At 33.5% G+C, this 23,868-nt stretch overlaps 1 protein-coding gene across 1 annotated transcript; it reads right to left on the bottom strand.

Moving 5' to 3' along the window:
- Positions 1 to 711: 711 nt before the first annotated feature.
- LOC110102462 (protein NETWORKED 1D) lies at positions 712 to 23,294 on the bottom strand. Its single transcript, XM_020830810.2, has 7 exons — positions 23,012 to 23,294; positions 22,637 to 22,718; positions 22,184 to 22,253; positions 21,844 to 22,100; positions 18,880 to 21,173; positions 2,360 to 4,315; positions 712 to 2,142 (listed from the first exon to the last, which is right to left on the bottom strand). Exons 4-7 carry the CDS (start codon positions 21,956 to 21,958, stop codon positions 1,027 to 1,029), a joined length of 5,481 nt encoding a protein of 1,826 aa, XP_020686469.1. The 5' UTR covers positions 21,959 to 22,100; positions 22,184 to 22,253; positions 22,637 to 22,718; positions 23,012 to 23,294; the 3' UTR covers positions 712 to 1,026.
- Positions 23,295 to 23,868: the final 574 nt, after the last annotated feature.

The following is a 23,868-nucleotide window of genomic DNA, read 5'->3' as shown; positions in this document are numbered from 1 at the left end:
ATTTTGTTTTTGTTTAATTAGCTATCAAACAATTTCCTTTTAAAATCAAGATGGGGAAGGAAGAGAAGGTCGTAGCAGCTCCTCTCTCCGTTCCAGTAGAGGGCACTCGACTCCTGTAGGAGCTTTGTCTCTTTTCTCACTTTACGATCGGTAAGGAAGAGAATCACACACTGCTTGCTGAGAGAACAAGAGCTCCCTTGCTTCAGCCAAAGATGATCTCGCAGCCCTCAACATTTACCGTTTCTAGAGAAGGAAAAAACCGAAAAGCCTGTTCGTTCCTGACTATTTAGGGTATTTGAATGAGTGAAAATGACAGAGGACGATCCAGCCCCTTCAACGAACTTAAAGCCCTACAAAGTGTCTCAATGAGACAAACTCAACGATATCAAAACTAATATGATCCAAGTTCAAATGAGCTTAAATCAAACACTTAAAGTATAATAGTAAACAACCTGGTGAACTAATTCAAAAATCAAATGATTTCAAAATATTACATTGTTATAGTCAAATGTGCATTTTATCAATGCACATAGATGCTCTAAATGGCGTACCAGCGATCTACATAAGATTTTAATGAACCTGAACTGGTCGAACCAAGTCTGCCTGACCTGGCTATATATTCTTTGAGATGTCATGATCCACAGTAAATAAGGAAAAAGACACCCGACATGGGGAGTGGATGTGGGTGGATGATGATTTAAATGGCTGTCAAAAGCATAATCAATACAAACATCTCTACAACAAATACAAAACATGATGCATTCATATAATTACACAATCATTTCACCACTGGTCAATCACAAAGGCCTAACCATCCACCAAATTTACAGTCCATTACACAATTTGTCTTAATAAGTAAGATGGATCAGAATGAACATGATCATGTAATGGAGAAAACTCCATTACATGAAATCAATTACTAGAAGAACATCAATATGATATAAACCCTTATGTTCTTCATGTTGATTAATCATACATACAAAGGACTTCCACTAGCAAATTAAGCTTAAAAAAGTAGGTAGGTAGTTAGTCACCCTTGGTATTGAGCCTCATGCAAGCACAAAAACGTCGCTTCTTTTGCCTTGAATCATTTCTTTTCCAATATATGAAGCTCTTCAAGGGGAATCTTGATTTCCTCTGCAAGGCTTTGAGTGCCTTGCTTTCTTGTTCTTCCAGGAGTTTTGACAAGAGGAACTGTGTGCTCTCGAGTTCCAGCTCAACCACATCAATCTTTTCTGAAGCTATTTGAACACGCTCTGAGATTTGTCTTCTTCCTTCATTGTCATCCAAAGATACAGAGAAGTCGCCAGCCATTTTAGTAAGTTTGAAGTTGATATCAATCAACTGCTTGATAACTCCTTTGGAAATTTTTAACTGTTCAGTAATGCTGTTTGATGCAGAACTTGGAGATTGACTGCTCATTTCAGAAACTTCGATTTTCTTTTTCAGCTCCTCTAAATTTTCCTGTAGGATAGATAATCTCAGAGCATCAGAAGAAAGAGTTTCAGTTACCCTTCTACTCCATTCCTGATGGGATCTGGTATCGTTTATCGGCATCTGTAGCTTGTCAACACTAAACTCTTTCTCCAGAACTAGTTCAGAAGAAGGATTTTCACTTCTTTCTCCCTCCATTATGTCAATCTTTTGATGTTCTTCAACATTATCGGTTGCAGGATCCAACATTTCAAATGCTTGCTGATCAGTCTCAGAATTGGGATCATCTTCACTTCTAAAGCTGCTTAAAATATGATCAAGTTCTATGTCTTTTGTCATCTGTTTATGCTTCACTTTGGATACTTCCTGGTCAATTTTTATCAGTCTAACACCTTTGTCAGCTGCAGTACTCTTTCTTGTATCCAAGATAACATCTTTCTTCTTTTCTGTTTCCTTTTCACGTGCGCTTCTGCTTCCCTTTGATCTTCTCGCTTTGGATTTTCTTGTTTCACTTACAAAGTTAGTATCAGTGACAATTTCTTCTTGTGCGAGAATCCTCGTAGTATCTGTTACTGCCATCTGAAGTTGCTTAACCTTTGCATGCATTTTCTTCAGCTCCACGATTCCTGCTGAGGCTTTGGAAATATGATCTTTACCTCTTACTTGGCTAAATCTCTTCCGCTGAAGTGTTGCCAATAAATTATTACCCTGACAAAAGATTTCACTTGAGTGTCATTAGTTCATTTCAGTAAAATAAAAAAAAAAAAGTTTCATTATATATGCTTTTAGAGTCATACAAAATATGATGCTCTTGTGCGCTGTGTCAATAAATACAGTGTTGTTTTGAAAAATGCTTCTTGGAGATTCAATTTTTATACAATTTACTAATAATCATAAATTTGAAGCATCCATGAAGAAAATTTACCTGTTTTCTCTTACTGCTGAGGATGTGATCATTTGCCAGTGAAAGACTGTCCTCTTCCAAAGAGGCAATATCATTATCCAAAGATACGAGATGAGGAAGATAAGCAGTCAACTCTGCCTTCAGTCCAATATTTTCTTTTTCAAGGTCATTAACTTTTTTCACTAAATCATCCCTTTCAACATTACTGGGAGAAATTTCCCCTAATGCTATCTTAGGTTGCACATATTCACTGGCCTCAAGGCTCTTAATTTTGACCATCAGCTCAACAAACTTCTGTTTAAATACCAATTCATTGATTGATGCAACATTAATATCAAGTAAATATGCTGCAGATTCTTCTTCAATGCACCTACTTACATCTTTTGCTCTCAGGAGTTCAGAAGTCAAGTTCTTTTCTCTCCTTCTTAGTGCTTCAGTTTCTGTACGCAATCTGGAGATCTCTCCAACAAGTTTCTCATTAGATTGGCGAAGGAATTCCTTCTCATCAACTATGCAGACATTTTCTTTAGATAAAAGTAGATTTTTTTCCTCCAACTCTTCCCGTGCAACATTAGCCTTGTCCAGCTCCTCTATAAGACCTTCTAAATTAATACACAAATTTTTGTTATTGAGTTGCATGTTTTGGATCCTCGGATGTGTATCCGACCACTCCATGATTGTCTGCTCTAACAGATTCTTCCTAGCGTCACTCTGTGGGTTCAGTTTCCCAAAAACTTCACTCATTCTGTGGATATCATCCTCTAGCAATATAGAATTTCTGGTCTCAAAATTAACAGCTAAGTCCCTAAGATGCATATTCTCATTTTGTAGAGCTCTCAAATTTTCATTTATTACTCTGATATCCTGACCAAGGTCATTTGTGATCCCATGAAGATTGTACACATCATCAATTAACTGATCAAGTAATGAAGATTTCTCAGCATCAGAACTTCCGAAATTACAAAAGAGGTTCTCATGGATCATAAATTCTTCAAAGATGGCTTCATGCTCCTCTTCCTGTGAATCGGTCTGCTCCCTTAACTCAAAAGATTTACTTGATACACACTCACTTTCTGCAAACAACTTGGGGATTTCGCCATGAAAATTGCTCGGCATCTCTGATAACTTTTGATGAGTTTTCTCCAATTCAGCTTTTAGATCTTCTTTTTGTTGATTGCTAGTATTCAAATCCTTCCTCAGTTGCTCATTTACCTCCATGAGTTCACAACACTTGTTGTGGAGAACAGAAATTTCTTCATTTTTCTTTTCAGATTCTTTCTCAAGAACATTTTTATGCGCTCTCAATTCTACAAAACTCAGGCCAAGCTCCTCTAAAAGAACAGTAAAAGGGGATTTCTCAAGATGAACGTGATGGGATTCTTCATTGGATTCTGTAACTGAAGCGTTCATTTTATGGGAAATAAACTGCACCATATTCTTATAACCAGCATTAGAAGCCTCACTGTCCTCTTTTGCATCGAATGCCCTTACCATCACATGAACCCACTCAAAAAGCTCCCTATTATGCTCCACTAGTGAACCTAGTTTTTTCTCTTGTGTTGACTGATCCTGTCTGAGTTCCGAAGTAAGTTTCTCCACACACCTTAATTTATCTATGTGTTTCTGACATTCATCTGAAAGAGTAAGATTTTTTTCGTATATGTCATACAAAATTTGCTGCGTTATAAAGCAATCAAAATCACCGTTCACTGTTTTATGCAGCCCATACTCGAGCTCCTCATTTATAAGCTGATTTTTTTCTTTCAATATGTGAATCTGATTATTCAAAGCGCTAGTTTGGTTCTTGAAGAAAAGGAAACGGTTTTCATGATCTTCTTTTGCTAACTTCAACAGACCCTTCAATTCCTCCACCTGATAAAGTGTCAGATCCTTCTCATTATCCACATTCACATGTTTGCCTTCAAAGGTTGAAAAACGATTCTCCAAGCTCTCCAGATGTTCTTCGTTCTTTTCCACCTGTCACAAATACAAGAAACAGCTTGATTTAGAATTATTTAAAAAGAGCAAATGAGACAAAAATAGCCACCAGTGCACATACAAATATGAAGAAAATAGGGCTCAAGCTAAGTCGAACCCCGTTCAACCCAAGCTAATTTGTATTACTCGACATCAGTTCAAAGAGACTTGCCAGTCTACAAGAGAACTTGTCTCAAGCAGGCAAATACGATCTAAGAACTCACCCCAATCAAACAAATATGGCCTATCTATCGGCCATAGCAAGTATAGCCTATAAAGTCAACCCTTGCGATTACTTTAGGTGGGCGGCCACTTGAAAAGTTATTAATCGAATATTTGGCTATTTAGAAGCTTGACAAGTGCCTTCATCAAGTTGAACATTATAATTAGGTTGCATGATTATTGAATTATGTATTACTCAAGCCCTAACCCAAATCTATAAATAGAGAGTGAGGTGAGTTCAATTTACATAATTTTCAATAATTAAGCATACTTTACAAAGCCTCAAAGCTTCTCATTCTAGAATTATTTTTTCTCTCTATTTCTCTATTCCCTTTTCACTCAGTATTCTCAATATAGTTGGGTGTGATTCATAGACAATTATGGATTCAAAATCATAAAAGTTGCAATGAGCATGCATGGTTTTGAAAACCAATCCAGACCGACAAGTTAAATCGTGAATTGGTCATATGGTCGATTCGATTTTTAAGTAAAAATCGGTCCAACATCGAATCGGCATGAATCGGTCAGAACCGTCAGTTTGACCGGTGAACAGGTACTGATTCCTTAGAAACCAACCAGTTCAATGTTATATGATTTAAATAATTAAATAGATTAATTTAATAAATTTAGTATAAATTTAACATAAATAGATTAATTTAATAAATTTAGTATAAATTTAACATATTTAAATTTATAATGAGCATTAAATTTATATAATAATTATTTTCCAACCAACTACCAAAAAAACTCACATGATCCCACCACTCAATATGAGCTTTTACCATATGCAAATTAAAAAATCTATATAAATAAGACAAAATAAATAGAGCTGCAACAAACTGAGCCGAGTCAAATATGTGTGTGTTCATGTTTAAGATCGCTTATTATCAGTTTGTTCAAGTTCGGTTCAAGTTTGATTCAAACTTTTTTGTTTGTGTTCAAACTTGGTTCATTTAAATTAATGGGTGTTCATGTTCGATTCATTTCGTGCTTATCGAGCTTTAAACAAACGAACCTTATCGAGCTATAAATGACCTCTACTTCTAGATGTGCATTAACTTAACAAACGAGCCTTATCGAGCCTTCTAACAAACAATTACATCGAGCATTGTCGTGAACATATCTAGCAAAATTTTTTAAACTATCAAACATGCTCGTCTACAAACATATCTACTGAGTATTCTTAAGCTATCAAATGAACTCGTTCATGAACATGTCTAATTAGTGTTTTCGAGTTACCAAATGAGCTCGTTGACGAACAAAGGATCTTTGATTCATTTTGTATTTGTTCAGAGAGCGGGTTGTTTGCGATTTTAGGCAGATGCGACAAGTAAAAAGAAATTATTAAATGATTTTAGACAAGATTAGTAAAAATAAATTATTAAATGTAACAATATATATTTTTTATTAATTTTTATGTAAACTAAATTTATTTTTTAATCATAAAATCATATTATTGTATAATTATTACATTCTTATTATAATATTTATTTTTATTTAAATGATATAAATATTTATTACGTTATTTGGGTCAACCCCAATCGAACTATTAAACATTGAACATCTCCTTTTTCTGGTTCAATGCCCCCATCTAATTTTCATAATATTGTGAGCACAGAGCATGTCATTAACTAGAATAAGAGCATTAATTGAAATAGAATAATAAGAAAGAGGCAAAGAAAAATATGTAAATATGGAAAACCAAGAGTTTGTAAATGCCAAACAGCGTGCTAAATTTGATGAGAGGATAACCATAATGATATAGTGTATGTTAGAGAGAATTTTGAGAACAATCTACAGATTGGAGATGGCAGAAGAATCATCTGATTATGTTGTGAGAACAACGAGACTCTTTGGAGCTAAAGCCTTGACCTTTACTCTAAGCACTAATGATACATATGACCCAGATATTGAGGAATCAACTTCAATTATTTGTCGAGAAGAAACTAAAATTGAGAAAATAAAGCATGCAAATGGAAAGAAAGATAATTGCCTTCGCTGCGAGTTCTTTTGTGCCTTCGATTTGATAGGAATGTCATTGACGAAGGAGGCGAAGAAGCTTTCTTTGAGCTACTCGTTCAAAACTCTACTTCATATGAAGCAGGCAAAGCACGCGAAACCAAAGCAACAACAAAGAAACCTTGAGCGTGTGTTGGGATAGTTTTAATGCTAGGTGAAGCTCGTGTGTTGGAGATGGGCTCGACGCCAACATGCTACTTGCGTGCCAAAAACGGGCTTGACGTTGAGGTGGTACACTGCTGCTTATGTGTAGGAGGCCATATTTGGGTGCAGATTTGGGAGGAAAATAATTAAGAAAATATGAGGGAATTGGGGGAGGGTTATTTAGGTATTTGTTGTTTATTGTTTGCTTTAAATATGTAATTTTCCTAGGGTTAGGGGCAAGCGTTGGTTGCTGAAATTAAATTGTTCTTAGGATGTTTGGGCTCTAGCCAGCGGCTAGAGATTTGGGAGAGCCGGATCTTGCTCTTCAATTGAAGATCCACTTGTATCTTGTCTTTTCTTTCATAAAACTTTCAATAAAAAAATGTTTTTGTATGTTTTATTCCTGATTTTCTTGTCGTTGATTTTTTTTTAAATTGATGAAATCATATTTCAGCCAAAGTTTTTCCTAAATTTATGTAAGTATTTCCTATCAAATTTGTATTAGAGCACTTTTTTTTTGACCTATGACTGCAAGGAAAGTTGATGCCCTGAAAGAACGTCTTAAAGGAAAAATTGGCCAACTCAAATTGGCATTTTAGGACAAAATATCAACAATGGAGAAAAAGATTTCCAACCTATAGGGAATGATAATGAAGTTTTTGGATCTTCAGGTCAAATGCATTATAAGCATCAACGACATCATGTTAAGCAGAACTATCAACAAAGCATAAACAAATTTGCTAGAGTAACTGAATCTGATGTAAAGTTTTATTTAATAAATCATGCTTATATCGGATAATATAATAAAGCCTATGTAGTTTCTCAATCTCAAGTGAACAAGAATTCAATGACCTCACCTATGAAGAATCTGGCTCCTGCCAGCTCAACATTATCGGTTATATTAATAAATGACATAGAGGTGATTTTGGAGACACTTCCAAAGGGAGAAACGATGAATGAATGAGATTTTTGGTGGAGCTGCAGAGTTTGGAATGTCAAGATGATGAAGAGAAGATAGAAGCACCAAATATAGTTCAACCAATCCTACAACAGTATCGAGAGGTATTCCAGCCAGTTCAGGTGTTGCTTCCTCCGCGGGAACATGAGAGTGCTATCATCTTGAAGGAAGTAGTCTCACCTTTTTTCTTCTTCTTTTTTTTGGGCAAACTTATTGGCCTTGGAAGTAGTCTCACCTTTTTTCTTCTTCTTTTTTTTGGGCAAACTTATTGGCCTTGGAAGTAGTCTCACCTATCAGTGTTCATCTGTATTGTTATCCCCAAATCCAAAAGGAAGAGATCAAGAGATTGATTAGGGAGATGCTAGAGGCAAGGATCATTCGACCTAGTGTCAGTCCAGTTTTCAGTCCAGTCCTATTAGTCGAGTGCTTCAGTAGCAGTTTCCTTCGTTCCACCATGAGGAATAGATGACACTTTGGAAGGGAAGTATTGATGGACTGGCCAATTTGATTGGAAGGGAATAGGAAATTTTCTAACCAAGAGGGAGTTATTTAGGAATGTTCTTAATCAAAAGGAATTAATTAAAAAATATTTCCTAATTGAAGAAAGCATCCTTGGGGGCTAATTTAAAGGGGATTAATTAGAAAATATTTCATAATTGAAGAGGGAAGATTTGGGGGTTGATTTGGGAGGAAAATAATTAAGGAAATAGGAGGGAATTGGGAGAGGGCTATTTGGGTATTTTTTGTTTATTGTTTGCTTTAAATATGTGATTTTCCTAGGGTTAGGGATATGCGTTGGTTGCTGAAATTAAATTGTTCTTCGGATGTTTGGGCTCTAGCCAACAACAATAGATTTGGGAGAGCCTAGTTCCTCTCCAATTGAAGATCCACTTATATCTTGTCTTTTCTTTCATAAAACTTTTAATAAAAAAATATTCTTGCGTGTTTTATTTCTGATTTTCTTGTCGTTGATTTCTGAAATTGTTGAAATCAAATTTCAGCCAAGATTTTTCCTAGATTTCTGCAAGCATTTCCTATCACATATTATCACTTATAGGAATGGACAAAGTAAAACTTAGATTAATTATTTTTTATAAGAAAAATAAATCATGTGAATTGCAAAAATTACAGTTATTTCAAGTGAAAATTTATTACAAACATCACTTATTAGTTTTGAAATTTAAGATAAAAATGTGAAAAATTAAAGATGAAGTAAAATATTGTCCTAGGATTAATTAGATATTTTAAAAATACTAATAATTTAGAGTAGAATTTTAAATCTTATGATTTTAGTTGTTCATAAGAAAGATAATATTATGCAAAAAAAAGTAATTAGTGGTATTAAGACTATTGCAAAGTATGCACTTGAAAAATTAAAAGTAAAAGCTCTTCATAATAAAGAAAATTGATGTGGAATCAAATTATATTAAAAAAAATCGAAATAAGAAATTTTATTATAAAAATTGGCTTAAATATAAAAACTTAAAATTTTGAAAATTCTAAGACAACAATATATAATGTGAAGAACTTAACTTTTAGTCATTATTAAGATAGATTAGATACTAAGAATAATGAAAGATATATATTTAAGTTAACCAAACAAAGAGATAAGAGAAATAAATATTTATTTCAAGTGAAGTACATCAAGGATGAAAATAAAAAAAATTGTTTTTCTTTGATGAGGATATTTAATACAAGTGTATTAGATATTTCGATAAATTTTTCAATGAAGGCTATGAGAATACTATCAATTTTACTAACCTTAGCATCCTAAATGAAAAATAGAGATTTTTATTTTCATTGTTATATTAGTAAAATCAAAGTTTGAGAGGCTTTAAAGAAAATGAAGTATGAAAAAAATAATATGACCTAATAATATTCCAATATAAGTGTGGAAATGCTTAGGTGATTAAAGAATTTCTTAGCTTACTATTTTTTAACACTATTTTGATGACTAAAAGGATGTCAGATGAGTGTGTCGGATCCTATTTTTAAGAATAAAAGTGATACATGAAAGTAAGAAGGAATTAAGTAAATATGTCGTACATTAAAATCATGGGGGAGAGCAATTGAGCATAGACTATGACAAGATACTAATATTTCCCAAAATAAGTTTGGATTCATGATGGGTATATTTACTATGGAAGCTATGCACTTGTAGAGTGGTTTGATGGAGAAGTATAGAGATAGTAAGGAGGATCTTCATATGACATTTATTAATTTATAGAAAACATATAATAAATTTTTGATAAGTGCTCTAGAGAGTTCTAGAGCATATATTAGTTAATAATACTTAAATTCAAGTCATTAAGAATATGTTTATATGAGTTGTTACTTATGTTTTCAAACATAAGGTGATTTGAACAAGTATTATTCTATTTCAATTGGATTACATCAAGGATCAGCTTTAAGCCCAAATCTTTTTTACTTTAATTGTGGACGCTCTTACTAGACATTTGTAAGAGGATCTCCCTTAGAGTATACTTTTTGCTGATGATATTCTTCTTGTTGCTAAGATTAAAAAGGAAGTGATAAAAAATACAGTCTAAAAATTTTCATTTGAGTGGATCTAAAATCAAATACATTAAGTGTAATTTTAGTAATAATAAATATACTGGGATTATGAATTGAGTGATCAAGTCATTAAAAAGACTGCACATTTTAGATATATTGGATCTATTGTTCAAACTAATGGCAAGACCTACAATGTTTTATGGTGCATAATGTTGGACATTGAAAGATAAGTATAAAATTAAGTGTTGCAAAGATAGGGATGCTCAAGTGGATAAATAGCTTTACACTAAGAGACATAATACGAAATGAGTATATACAAAAAAATGTTAAGGGTAAATCCAATGGAAAATAAGATTAGAAAGCCATTTTAGATGATTTGGTCATATAAAACATCATAATTCTGTATTAACCTGTTAGAAGAGTAGATGTATTAGAATAAGCATTTGTTAAGAAAGATAGAGGTAGACCTAAAAATACTTCATTAGGTAGTATTAAAAATGACATTTTCATTAGATTTAAATGAGAATTTGATTCTTAATAAGACAAAATATAGAAAAAGGATTCATGCAACCAACCCCACATAGTGGATAAAGGCTTGTTGTTGTTATGGTTTGAAGTGACCCCTCAAATGTTTTGGGCTATCAAAAGACAACTTTTCAACAACAACAACAATATCAAACCTTTATTCCGCTACGTGAGGTTGACTACATGAACTATTTTCTCCATTATATCCAATAGAGAGTCAAATTCTCATTTTAATCTAATAAAAAAATGTCATTTTTAATATTTTCTAAGTCTTTTTTGGTCTACTTCTACCTTTCTTAACATAGGCCAAATCTAATACATCTACTCTCTTAACTGGGTCGTCAAAAGGCCAACGTTATATGTGACCAAACCATCTAAGACGACTCTCTCTAATCTTATATATCAAAAAACAAGTTTTCATTGGAGAAAAAAAGGAAGGAACTAAGATCAAAAGTTTGAAATGTTAGGAAACTAATGATAATATTTCTATAAATTTTATATCAATGGTTAAGAAGTTATATTTCTAATTTGGTTATTCAGTGTCATTGTCAGGTCCCAAGTTCTGATGAGAAAAGTGGAGGGTTACATTAGAAAGTCGACAGACAGCGTAAAACTTGTTGAATAATCATGACATGAATCCTTTAATGCATTGTGTTAATGTTAGGATATTCCTTGAAAGTGATGCACCGTATGGTCTGAATACAATGAGAAGTGTGCAAGGGTAGCTGCATCGGCACCCGGATGTAGTGTTAAATAGGAAAGGGTTCTCACATCATGGACTGATGTGAGCAAAGAAGCTAGTCCATGAAACTAAAATTAGGTTAGGATCGTAGAATGTAGGTTCCCTTAAATGCAAATTAATGAAATTAATTAATATTGTGATTCATAGAAAGATAAATATTCCATGAATTTAGGAAACTAAACGGATGAGAAAGAATATTAAGGAGATTGATAGTTTAGGGTTTAAACTTTGATATTTTGGTAGGAGTCATACTAGAAACAGTATATGTGTGATTATAGATAAGAGTTTGAAAGATAATGTCGTAAAAATTGATAAAATTGGAGATAGAATTATAGTTTTAAAAAATATATATTGATGATAAGATTATTAATATTATAAGTGCTTATATTCCTTAAGTAGGTTTGGATATGTGCCAAAATTAAAATTTTATAATGACTTAGAAGAATTAATACAAAAGATACCTCTTAAAAAAAGAGTTTTTATAGGGGGGGATTTAAATGGGCATGTTATTAGAGAGGTAGAGGATTTTAAAAGCATTTATGGTGGTTATAGATTTGGAGCGATTAATAAAGGTGATAAGACTATATTAGATTTTGCTCTAACTTATGATTTTATTATTGCTAATATATTATTTAAGAAAAGATATGAGCATCTCATCACTTATAAGAATGGATATAGTAAAATTCAGATTGATTATTTTCTTGTATGAAAAATAAATTGTTTATATTGCAAAAACTGTAAAGTTATTTCGAGTGAAAGTCTATGTACCCAACACTACTTAATAGTTTTAGACTTTAAGATGAAAAGGTAGAGTATGAAAAATATAGTATATTGTTGTTCTAGGATTAGCTAGTGGTATTTAAAGAACTCTAACAAAAATATCTTTAAGAGTAAGATTTATGATCTTAAGATTTTTTCGATGCATGAGGAAGTTAATGTTATGTAAGAAATAGTTGCTTGTAATATTAAGAATGTTGCAAAAGATGTGTTTGGAGTACCAAAAGAAAAAAAATTCTAATAATAAAAATAGTTGATGGTGAATCAAAATAATCTAGAAAAGATCAAAATTAAGAAGTTCTATTATAAAAATTGATTCAGATGTAAAAATTCTAAAAATTGATAAATATATTAAGTTGCCTGTAAGGAGTCTAAGAAAACATTCTGCAATGCAAAAACTTTAGCTTTTAATGATTTATATAATAAATTAGATACAAAAGAAGGCGAAGGATATATGTATAAGCTAGCCAAACAAGAGAAAGGAGTAACAAGAATTTAGTTCAAGTGAAGTGCATTAAGGATGAAGATTAAAAAATACTTTTTAGAAGAGAATATTCAACAAAGGTGGATGAGATATTTTGTAAAGTTTTTTAATGAAGATTGTGAAAACACGATTAACTTTAATGACCTTAACACTCTAAATGAAAATAGAGATTTTTGTTTTTATCGGCATACTACTAAAATTGAAGTTAGAGGGCTTTAAAGAAAATGAAGTGTAGGAAAGCTGTTGGACTTGATGATATTCAAATAGTGTTTTGAAAATGCTTAGGAGATGAAAGAATTTCTTAACTTATTAAACTTTTTAATATTATTTTGAAGACTAAAAAGATGTGAGATGTGTGGAGAATGAGTGTGTTGAATCTTATTTTTAAGAATAAAGGTGATGCACAAGATTATGCGAATTATAGAGGAATTAAGTTAATGTGTCATACTTTAAAAGTATAGAAGAGAGTTATAGAGCATAGGTTGCGGCATGAAACTCATGTTTCTCAAAATCAATTTGGATTCATGTTGGGTAGGTTCATTATGGAAGCCATACATTAATTGAGAAGTTAGATGGAGAAGTATAGAGAGAAAAAGAAAGATCATCATATGATATTTATTGATTTAGAGAAAGCATATGATAAAGTTCCAAGAGAAATGCTATAGAGAGTACTAAAAAAAGAAAGGAATTAATAATGCTTATAATCAAGTCATTAGGGACATGTATGCTGGAGTTGTTACTTGTGTTCAAATACAAGATGGTTTGACCATGTATTTTCCAATTTTAGTTGAATTACATCAAGGATCAGCCTTGAGCCCATACCGTTTTGCTTTAGTCATGAATGTTCTTACTAGAGATTTGCAAGAGGATGTTCGTAGTGTATGCTTTTTGCTGACAATATTCTTCTCGTTGATAAGACTAAAGAGGGAGTTGAAGGTAAGCTTTAATTATGGAAGTCAAATTTAGAATCTAAAGGTTTTCGTTTGAGTAGTTCTAAAACCAAATACATTGAGCGTAATTTTAATAGTAATAAATCTAATGGGGGTTTGTGACTTTGAGCGATAAAGTCATTAATAAGAGTACACATTTTAGATATCTTGAGTCTATAGTTCAGAGTGATGATGAAATAGATGGGGATATTATTATTATAATTCAAATTGGATGGATGAAGTGGAGGAATGCATTGGGCTTGTTTTGTGATAGAAAAGTACCACTCAAACTTAAGGGAAAATTATATAGGATTGTGGTTAGACTTACAATGCTTTATGGTGTAAAATGTTGGCCATTAAAAGATAAGCATAATATTTAAGTATTGCAGAGATGAGGATGCTCAGGTGGATGAGTGACTTTACTCTTAGAGATAGGATACGAAATGAGTATATACGTGAAAAGGTTAGAGTAGCTTAAATGGCAGATAAGATTAGAGAGAGTCGTCTTAGATGGTTTGGTCACATAAAACGGTGACCTTCTGATGACCTGATTAGGAGAGTAGATGTATTAAATTTAACCTATATTAAGAAAGGAAGAGATATACCTAAAAAAAACTTGGTTATAAAATATTAGAAATGACCTTTCTTTATTAGATCTAAATGAGAATTTAACTCTTAACCGGACACAATGGAGAAAAAGGATTCATGTAGTCAACCCCACGTAGTAGGATAAAAGTTTGATGTTGTTGTTTTTGTCGAAGGCTTGCCTTTGTAGGAGATTTAAAACCAAAGACAAATTAAATCACATCTCATTTAGCTCCTAAATAGGATGGGGGAAAATTATTTTTTGAGAAATTAAAATCAAAATGATAATTATCATCATATTCAAATGGTTAATAATAAATGACATTATCTTTCCTTGGAAAAATATATCATTTATTATTAATATTGCGTCGTGAAACATTGGAGGCGATAGAGAGATAAGTAGCTTAGCATCTTAGCTTTGAACCAAGATCCAACACATGTAAATAAAAAGATAGGGATGTAGCATTCATAAAAGACACTAAAGTTTTTATGTTGAAACATATCAAAAGGGGGAAACCATGAGGTATGGCCTAGTTAAAATGATTATGCTAATGTTTATAGTTGATTACAAATGATGCCCTTTCGTAGGGGGGAGGCATTAACTCAATGTATCATATAGAGAACATTACATAGTTGGGATTGAAAGAATCCAATGATAAAAGAGCAATTCTCAAGAGAATATTGGTCAGCTCATTTGGTTGGCAGAATTATATTTAGGCAATGGAGATCAGAGGGACTGTAGTTGGTGGGTGACGGTGGTTGGAAGAACCATAGTAGATGGGGGATGATGGTTGGAGGAACCGTAGTCGACGAGCGATGGTGGTTGGTGTAATAACTCAAATATGTGAAATAATTTTTCTTGAAAAATACGAAAACTTTGAATTTGAGCTTTTTGGCACTGATCTGGTGAGCGATGCAGCACCAGGCCATGAACATTATATACATATAGTTATAAATATCCCTGTCTTGCTTAACCGACTCTTTCAATTGGTTGTTTGGCCAAGAAGATTAAAAAAGGGAAAGAAGAGAGAGGAGAGAGAAAAATCATTGGATCATATTTGTTAATCATTTCTATCATAGAGTTTATTATATTCATTCATTGCAAGTAACAATATTCCTACTTTTGTTTTCACTAACTTTGATTTATATGGATTTCTCTCTTAAATCTGTCAAAAAATATATTATCTCTTAATTTCATAAACTTTCACCATGTAATTTTAAATATATTATAATTTGATCATTCTGAATGATTTGATATAATTTTATTGCATTTTAAATAAAATACTGAATGATATTAAATACATGATATGATAACTCCATGTGATACCCTACTGATCCACGTGATTCACTGATTGGAAGTTATAAGGAGCTAGAGATTGATTGAAAATTATAAGGAGTCGGAACGACTGATTCATGTGATTCAAAGAGAGTTATAAGGAGTACATTGATTAGGAGTTATAAGGGACGACTGATTGGCAGTGATAAGTGCAAAAGCAAAATACCTTTAAGATACACTCATTGAACATCTGAATACTTATACTGACACTGCTACAAATATTATACTGATATTATTACTAACACTAATATTGTTTACTGACATTAATACTATATAACATTATTGGTCATAACACTAATATTATTACTAGCATTAATATTATTGATTGTTATTGATATTGTGATTGATTATGCAATGAATTGAGATGTGATGAACTATATAACAAATTGATACAAATAATCAAGATAGAAATTGATTCATCTATTTCTTTATATGATTTATAACATATTATTCTCTTTTTATCTAGCATTGATTTTAGTTGTAAGATTTTAGTAATTTGTTGGGTTATGTACTCATTATGTAGTTTTATATATTTTAGGAAATGATAAGGATCCTATAATATGAGACTCTGTACAAAATAAAAAAAAACAATCATGTTTTTTTCCACTGATCATTGATAAACTCTAGTTAAATGATTAAAATGAAAGATCGATGTAATTCTTCTAATATAGATCATGGAATGACAGTTAGAGAGACTATAGTCAGCGGACGATGATGGTTTGAGGGACTGTAGTCAACAAGCAACGGCGACCGGAGGAACTGTAGTCGATGAGCGACAGTGGTCGAAGGTACCGTAGCCACCGGGTAAAGGAGGTCGGAGGAACCGTAGCAGGAGGGCGATAGCGGTTGGAGGGGATCGTAGTCAGCGAGTGATGGAAGTTCGAGAGACTATAGTCGGAAGGTGACGAAGGTCGAAGGGATTAAAGTCGACAACTGATGGTGATTAGAGGGATAATAATCGACGGGCGACGATGGCCGGAGGAATCATAATAGGTAAGCGACAAGATAAAAGGGACTATAGTCAGCCTGCGACGGTGATATGGTGGTCGAGGGACCGTAGTCGATGGGTGACAGAAGTCAAAGGGATCATATTCGGCAAACAACAGTGGTTAGAGGGACTGTAGTCAATGGGCGATGAAGGACGAAGGGATCGTAGTCAATGGGCGATGGTACATTAATTGAGAAGTTAGATGGAGAAGTATAGAGAGAAAAAGGAATATCATCATATGATATTTATTGATTTAGAGAAAGCATATGATAAAGTTCCAAGAGAAATGCTATAGAGAGTACTAAAAAAGAAATGAATTAATAATGCTTATAATCAAGTCATTAGGGACATGTATGCTGGAGCTGTTACTTGTGTTCAAATACAAGATGGTTTGACCAAGTATTTTCCAATTTTAGTTGAATTACATCAAGGATTAGCCTTGAGCCCATATCGTTTTGCTTTAGTCATGAATTTTCTTACTAGAGATTTGCAAGAGGATGTTCGTAGTGTATGCTTTTTGCTGACGATATTCTTCTCGTTGATAAGACTAAAGAGGGAGTTGAAGGTAAACTTGAATTATGGAAGGCAAATTCGGAGTGCTCCATTGGACAACCCATATTGATTACCTCGAGATCCGTCCTCGATCAAAATGATTTTTGGCGATATATCAATTACAGCTTTAATTAAGAAATTAATGAAATACAACACGATTGTCGTAGCTAAATACACAATCGAACAATATTTTGACCCTTCAGGGTGATATGCAGCTCCTTGAATTTAACTCTCATAGTTGTGACGAATTTTATAATTCTATAATCTAAAACGATTAGAGAATATTATTTTCACCTCTCGATGTGATATATTATTCATAATGATGTGTTCGAACTCAAAATTAAAATCATAAAGTCTACATCTAAATTTTCTCAAAAAAATAATCCAATTGATTTGCTCTTTCCCACTAAGTTTGCAAACAGTAACTTCCATACTTAAGAGGAATAAAGAGTTGCAAAGCTCAAGAGAAATAAGAAGTTAAAGTAGTAAAACTGGAATTGTTAATCCTCAATGTATAGGCTAAGTATTTCCTAACATGAACAAAAGAATAATATCATAAGTCAAAATCAATTTGATTGACAAATATCTAACATTAAAATAAATATTTATGAAAGCTTTATGATTAATAAATGAAGGTTTTTTTATATTATGTTATTCCTTGCATACAACAACAACAACAACATCATCAAGCCTTTGTCCCACTACATGGGGTCGGCTACATGAATCCCTTTTCGCCATTGTGTCCGGTTAAAAGTCAAATTCTTATTTAAATCTAATAAAGAAAGATCATTTCTAATATTTTCTAACGAAGTCTTTTTAGGTCTACCTCTACCTTTCTTAACATCTAAGGCGACTCTCTCTAATCTTATCTTCCACTGGAGCTACTCCAACCTTTTCACGTATATGCTCATTTCATATCCTATCTCTAAGGGTCAAGCCACTCATCCACCTAAGCATCCCCATCTCTGCAACACTTAACTTAGTATAATGCTTCTCTTTTAATGGCCAACATTCGGCACCATAAAGCATTGAAATAGATTAATGTTATTCCTTGCATAGTAAACATTAAAAAATATAAGAGAATCAAGGAACTAAATGTACATTCAAATATCCAAAAAATTGGTTTCAAGCCAAGTTCCTCAATTCAAGCCAAGCTAACTCGGATCACTCGGTTTCAACATAAAAGAGACTTGCTTGTTTACAAGAAAACTTGACTCAATAAGGCGACTATAATTTAAGAACTTGTCCCAATCAAGTAAATATGACTTAGCAATCCACCGAAGTAATCACAACCTATAAAGTCGACCCTTATGATTACTTAGGTGAGCAACCTCATGGAAAGCTACTGATTTGATATTCAGCTATTCGACCTTCAATACATGTCAAGCCATTGACTTCTTAAGAGTTAAAACAATCTTATCAAGTCAAACATTATGATTAGGCTGCACAACAATTATATTTTTCTTTTATTATTTGTATAGTCATGTATGTAGTCAATTATGTAACGCTCAAGACCCAACCCAAATTTATAAATAGGAGATGAGGGTCACTTTATGCAATTTCTATAATCCTTTTTCTCTCTCTTTGTTTTTCTATTTTCTTTTCACTTAGTGTTCACAATATAGTTTGATGTGATTCATGGATAATTCTAGATTCAACAGCTGCTACTATTTAGTGGTCTAAAGACTATCTTGATAAAAGATAGTCTATAAATAAGCATGCAGTCATTCAAGCTTAGCAGCCTTTAGGGCTCTACCTCAACTATTTTAGCAAGGTAGGAAAGATTTACCTGAGCAACAAGGTTATTATTTTCAGCAATAAGATAGCAATTCTGGTCATATAGAGACTTGAAGGACTCTTCCAAGGCTATTACCTTCTCCCTCAAGCCTTCAAACTCAAAAATATTTTCGGACAATGAGTTTTCAAAAAGTGTACTTTTATCTGAAAGCTTCTTGATATTTTTTATAACAGCCTCAGCATGAGATACCATCACATTGTTGTCAGATGCATGGCTTAAAACATTTCCATGTAGAGATTTACAGCACTCCTGTAATCCCTTGATCTTCTCTCTCAACCATTCCAACCCAGCAGTTACATCAGACAAAGAATGCTCCAAAAGAAGATATTTCTTTACTGATAGGCTCTCCATAGGTCTCAAATCCTCCAAATTAAAGGGTTTTTCACCCTCATGTTTCTTGCATGCATCTTTCAGTTCTGTTTTTCCCTCAACCAATTCCTGAACCAATGCCTGAAGAGAAACCACATTGAAGTTGACTTCGACTATTTGCTCCATTAGTTCATGATGCCTTTCCTCTAAATTATTGCTCTCAATTTTGAGAAAAGAAAGCTCCTGCTGAAGACTTTTATTTTCATCCAGATGGAATCTTAGTTCATCTGCAATTTTTAGCTTTGACCTCCTTAGAGAATGTATCTGATCTTGTAGGGCAACGATCTTTGAGATAGAAGAGAAGCTTTTCTCATTCAAATCATTGTTTTCATCATGTAGTCTCTTAATTTCCTCTTCCAATCTAGTTTTATTCAGTTCCATTCTTGTCAGAAGTTCAGATCCGCTTCCAATCTCGAAGCCCAAAAGCCTTATTTTTTCCTCAGATTGAGAACACATTCTCTTCAGTGACTGATTAGCTATTTCAGCAATCATGCGCCGTTGCTGTTCATCCCCCAAGGATTGCTTGAGCTGATCCAACTCCTTTTCCCTCGCAGCAATCACTTCCTCATGCCCGGTAATTCTTTCTCTGAGTTTATTTAGCTCCGTCTGTAAAGACAATCTTTCCTGGATTCCAGCATATTTAAATCTCTGATGTTCGTCTTCAATGAATTGCTTCAGTTTGCAAAATTCATCCTCTCTTGAGGTGACTTCTTCCACTTGTTTTGCCACTATCATTTCAAGTCTATCAACAGTAGATTGCAAAGATTTGTTTTCTTCCTGAAGAACAATATATTGCTCTTCAGCCGTGTTGAGTTTAAAGGATCTTTTAGACATCTCAACATTAAAATCCTGAAACTGGTTTCTAGTGCGACAGATTTCAGCTTCCAGATCAGATATCCTCTCCTGGGAAACCTTGTATTGAAGAAGTGAAGTTCCCAACTCAGAATTTAATTTTAAAACAGAATCTCTCAATCTACATGACTCAGCTTCTGCTTTTTCTGCACGCAAAGACTCCAATTTGACTGTGTTATGGAGATTCTGATTCTCCTTAAACAAATCTGAAACCTCCTCCATTTGCTTTGACACAGCCTCATTGAACTTACTCACCTCCAATCTTAAAGAGCTATTTTCTTTTTCAAGATCAAGACATCGATCCTCTGCAATATTAAGTTTTGTTACTTTTATGCTCATCTCATCATTAAGATGATGAGCTTCATCTCTCCGTCGAGAAATTTCAGTCTCAAGGTAAGACATCCTTTCCTGGGAAACCTTGTATTGAAGAAAAGCAGCCTCCAACTGAGATTTTAATTTGGAGACAGCATCTTTAAAACCTTGTGACTCGGTTTCAGATTTATCTGCACGCATGGATTCTGAAATCATCTCGTTCTTGAGACTCACGTTCTCTATTGACAGATTGGCAACTTCTTCTTGTAGCTTTTTTATTTCAGAGTTTTTTTCTGCATCTTCTTTAAAGTTCAAACCTGTCACTAACAATCCCTCAGTAAGCTTTTTATGGGCTTCCTCATCAGTAAGCAGGCAATTCAAATGTTTCCATTCTTCTTTGCTCATAAATGGATCAATTTCATCAGAAGATTCAGCATTCCCAAAAGAATAAGATTGCATAGAAAACGTTTCCTTCTCTTCTTCAACAGAATCGGGCAATCCAGAGGGAGGTTCATCTGGTAATATTAGTTGAATTTGATTAGGAAATGCAACAGATATTGTCCGATGAGCTTGGCGAAGTGCCCCGGTAACATGATCATATCTTTCCGCTAATGCACGATAAGCTCGGTAAAATTCTTCCACCAATTTCATGAGCTCGGGGCGTTTCTTATAATACATTTCTGCTCTTCTAGCAAAGGAATCGGCATCTTCTTCTATAAGCTTTATCATTGACTTGATTTTGTCGTCCATATCTGTTAAATTTAAGTTTTTAGTGAAACAAATAAAGATCATTACACAGTAACTAAGTAATGATGATGATGATTATGATGATCCACAACATATGAATTAATCAATGGAAATCCTAAAGATATTCACAAAGAGGAAAGGCCTGATATTCAACGAAATCAGGTAATGAAATTATCTAATCTCTCTAAAGAACAACATTACGTTCTCTTCCATTTCCTGGCCAGGAATGGATCTTCTCCATTCCTTTATTCTAATTTCCAAAGTGTAAAGCATATAAGTAGAACTTAAATAACCAAAATACAAAAAGAATTTGAACAAACATGCATTAAGCAAAATGTTGAAGATTAGACATTACTAAAGAATGAAAATATAGGTTCTTGGGCAGGCTTTACCCAATTCTAACAAAATTGCATGCTCAAATCATGGTGGCTGGAAAATAAAACTTGAACAGAAAATACATCTAAGAAAGTTTGTATGCCATTTGTTTAAATGAGCTTAGAGGACATCTTTATCGATGAAAAATGTCGATAGTTCATTAAGCAAGTGTTCACAGTGTTTACCAGAGAACTAATTTATAGTATGAGACTAATATCTCCTTATTTTTGTTTGAGGAAATTTAATGAAAGATACTGTATAATATGGCATGAATGGAGAAAAAATAGTATTATAAATTACTTGTTAGGTTCTCATGAAGCCATTTAGAATTCTTTGGAGTAGTATGACTGTCCCACCACCATGAATATGAGCGATTGGATTCAGAACAAGTAGCAGACTCCATGGTTTCAGCCATCAACAGTTTCACAAATAAACTAGACTGTTGAAACAGAATAAAATATAGCTGGCTGATTTTAGCAAGAAGCAGCAAATGAAACTAGAAGCAGATAGGAGGAACAACAAGCTTTCCACTTCTACTGATTAGTATTATATAACATCTGCAAAAAGAAAATAAGAAATATTAGTTGAAACAAAAACAGCAATAGAGAAAATTATAGATGGAAGTTGCGAGAAATTCTACCTTAATTTACAATGACCTATAAACAATGAAAATAAAGTAATCCAACGTTGTTCAGTACAAGTTAAATCACCTGGACAAAAACAAACATACAAAAGTAGATGATTTGTCGAGATAAGATTCTCAAAGTAGCAAAAAATAGAATCGATAGATAAATAAATTAAAATCAAAAGAAGAAAGAAATAACAAGCAAAGATGAAAATTATTTCTTCTGCATTGGCCAATAAATTTTGATCTTTCAGTGTCTCCACAAGATTAGAAGACAACAATGGTGCTATCTCATACACTTGAATGATTTTGTGAGGGAATATCATAATATTCCTAAGTAAACAAAAGCTCAGTAGCATGAAATTGCTATTCCTCAATGCAATTCAATGTAAACGCGGAAATCAAACATTGCAAAAGAAGTAAGAAATCCAATAGAAGGTCTCCAGAGAAAAAGGAATCAGGACTTACCAAAGAAATATTGCAAGCACGTTGCATAGCAACTTCACTAGCAGATGAAAACCAGAAGCTAAGTAACCAAAATCCAAAAATTCTACAACAAAAAATAATAAGTAAATCAGCTGTAGCCTCGCAGCAAATAGAACATGAACTAAAGATCCACTACTAGGAACATAATCTCAGCTAACCAGCTGAGGGTCAATCTAAATTTTGCAAACATTAATAACAATTATAGAATGGCAGGAAAGAGCGGAAAAAAAACTCTCAACCATAAAACTAGATCTTCTCTAAAACACAGCCGACAGAGCAGAGCACCATTCAGCCTCGACAAAAAAAAAAATCTCCATTTTGAAAGTGGGGTTGTATGAAAGTGATAGGATATCATACCTTGAAAAAAGAAAAAAGGAAGAAGGCACCGACAAGCAGCTGTGCAAAAGATCCCAGCTGCTCTCCGCCACTCCCTCAACCCATTTCTACTGCAAATGAAAGCTTTCAGTTGCTCTCTCTATCTCTCCGCTTTGTTTCCTTTCCTCTGAGGGGATATTCGACTTTTTTATTTCTTTCTAGTTTTCTCCTATGGCAGGAGGCAAAATAGGCCAGAAGAACAGAGAGCAACGGAAAGGAGAGAAGGCAAAAGACAAAGAAATCAATGCAGTGGAAATACAGCAATGAGAGCCCACAACTAGAAAACCAATAAAGGAGGTGAAAGGGAGGAAGCGAAGGCGATTCCATACCTTCCAACGTTGTGCTGGGTGTTGCACCCAAGCGGTGTCATTAGCTTCGTTATGAAGGCACAAAGACAAAAAAGTACAGGCCTCAATCCCGCATGGGATAGTCCGGAGATCAATTAAAACGTGTCACTTCATCCGATACACAGTGATACTGAGTATGGGTACCGAGCAAAAAGTGATTTGGCGTGTTTTGGTTAAACTTCAGACGATGTCCGAAGTCTGCATAGAATAATTTTTCGTGTGAGTCACAATTTCCAATGGAGAGAAATAAAAGCCTGCTAAATTACTACCATCAAATGTTGAAATTATTTGGTGTATAAGTTCGACTGCAAATGAATCGGGCTTTTCATAAGCTATTCATGGTTTAGTTAAATAAGAACTCATTTATGTTCGTTTAATAAGGTAAATGAATAAGTTTAAACATTTTTTTATAAATATTCGATAGCTAAATAAACGATCTTGAATAACTTGGCGTTAGATTCATTTATGTTCATGAACAGTATCGTTTAACAC

Source organism: Dendrobium catenatum, unplaced genomic scaffold (genome assembly GCF_001605985.2).
Source record: "Dendrobium catenatum unplaced genomic scaffold, ASM160598v2 fragScaff_scaffold_716, whole genome shotgun sequence".
NCBI classification, from domain to species: domain Eukaryota; kingdom Viridiplantae; phylum Streptophyta; class Magnoliopsida; order Asparagales; family Orchidaceae; genus Dendrobium; species Dendrobium catenatum.
Note: the sequence above shows the minus strand (reverse complement) of the source record. Positions and strands in the feature narration are given on the sequence as shown.

What these genes read in the sequence shown, in the direction of transcription:
- LOC110102462 (XM_020830810.2), bottom strand. Translation starts at nt 21,958, where the DNA reads ATGGCTGAAACCATGGAGTCTGCTACTTGTTCTGAATCCAATCGCTCA. An exon ending in GCTTCATGAGAACCTAACAA is followed by an intron (nt 21,174 to 21,843) that starts GTAATTTATAAT and finishes TAAATTTAACAG; the next exon opens with ATATGGACGACAAAATCAAG. An exon ending in ATAATAACCTTGTTGCTCAG is followed by an intron (nt 4,316 to 18,879) that starts GTAAATCTTTCC and finishes TATTTGTGACAG; the next exon opens with GTGGAAAAGAACGAAGAACA.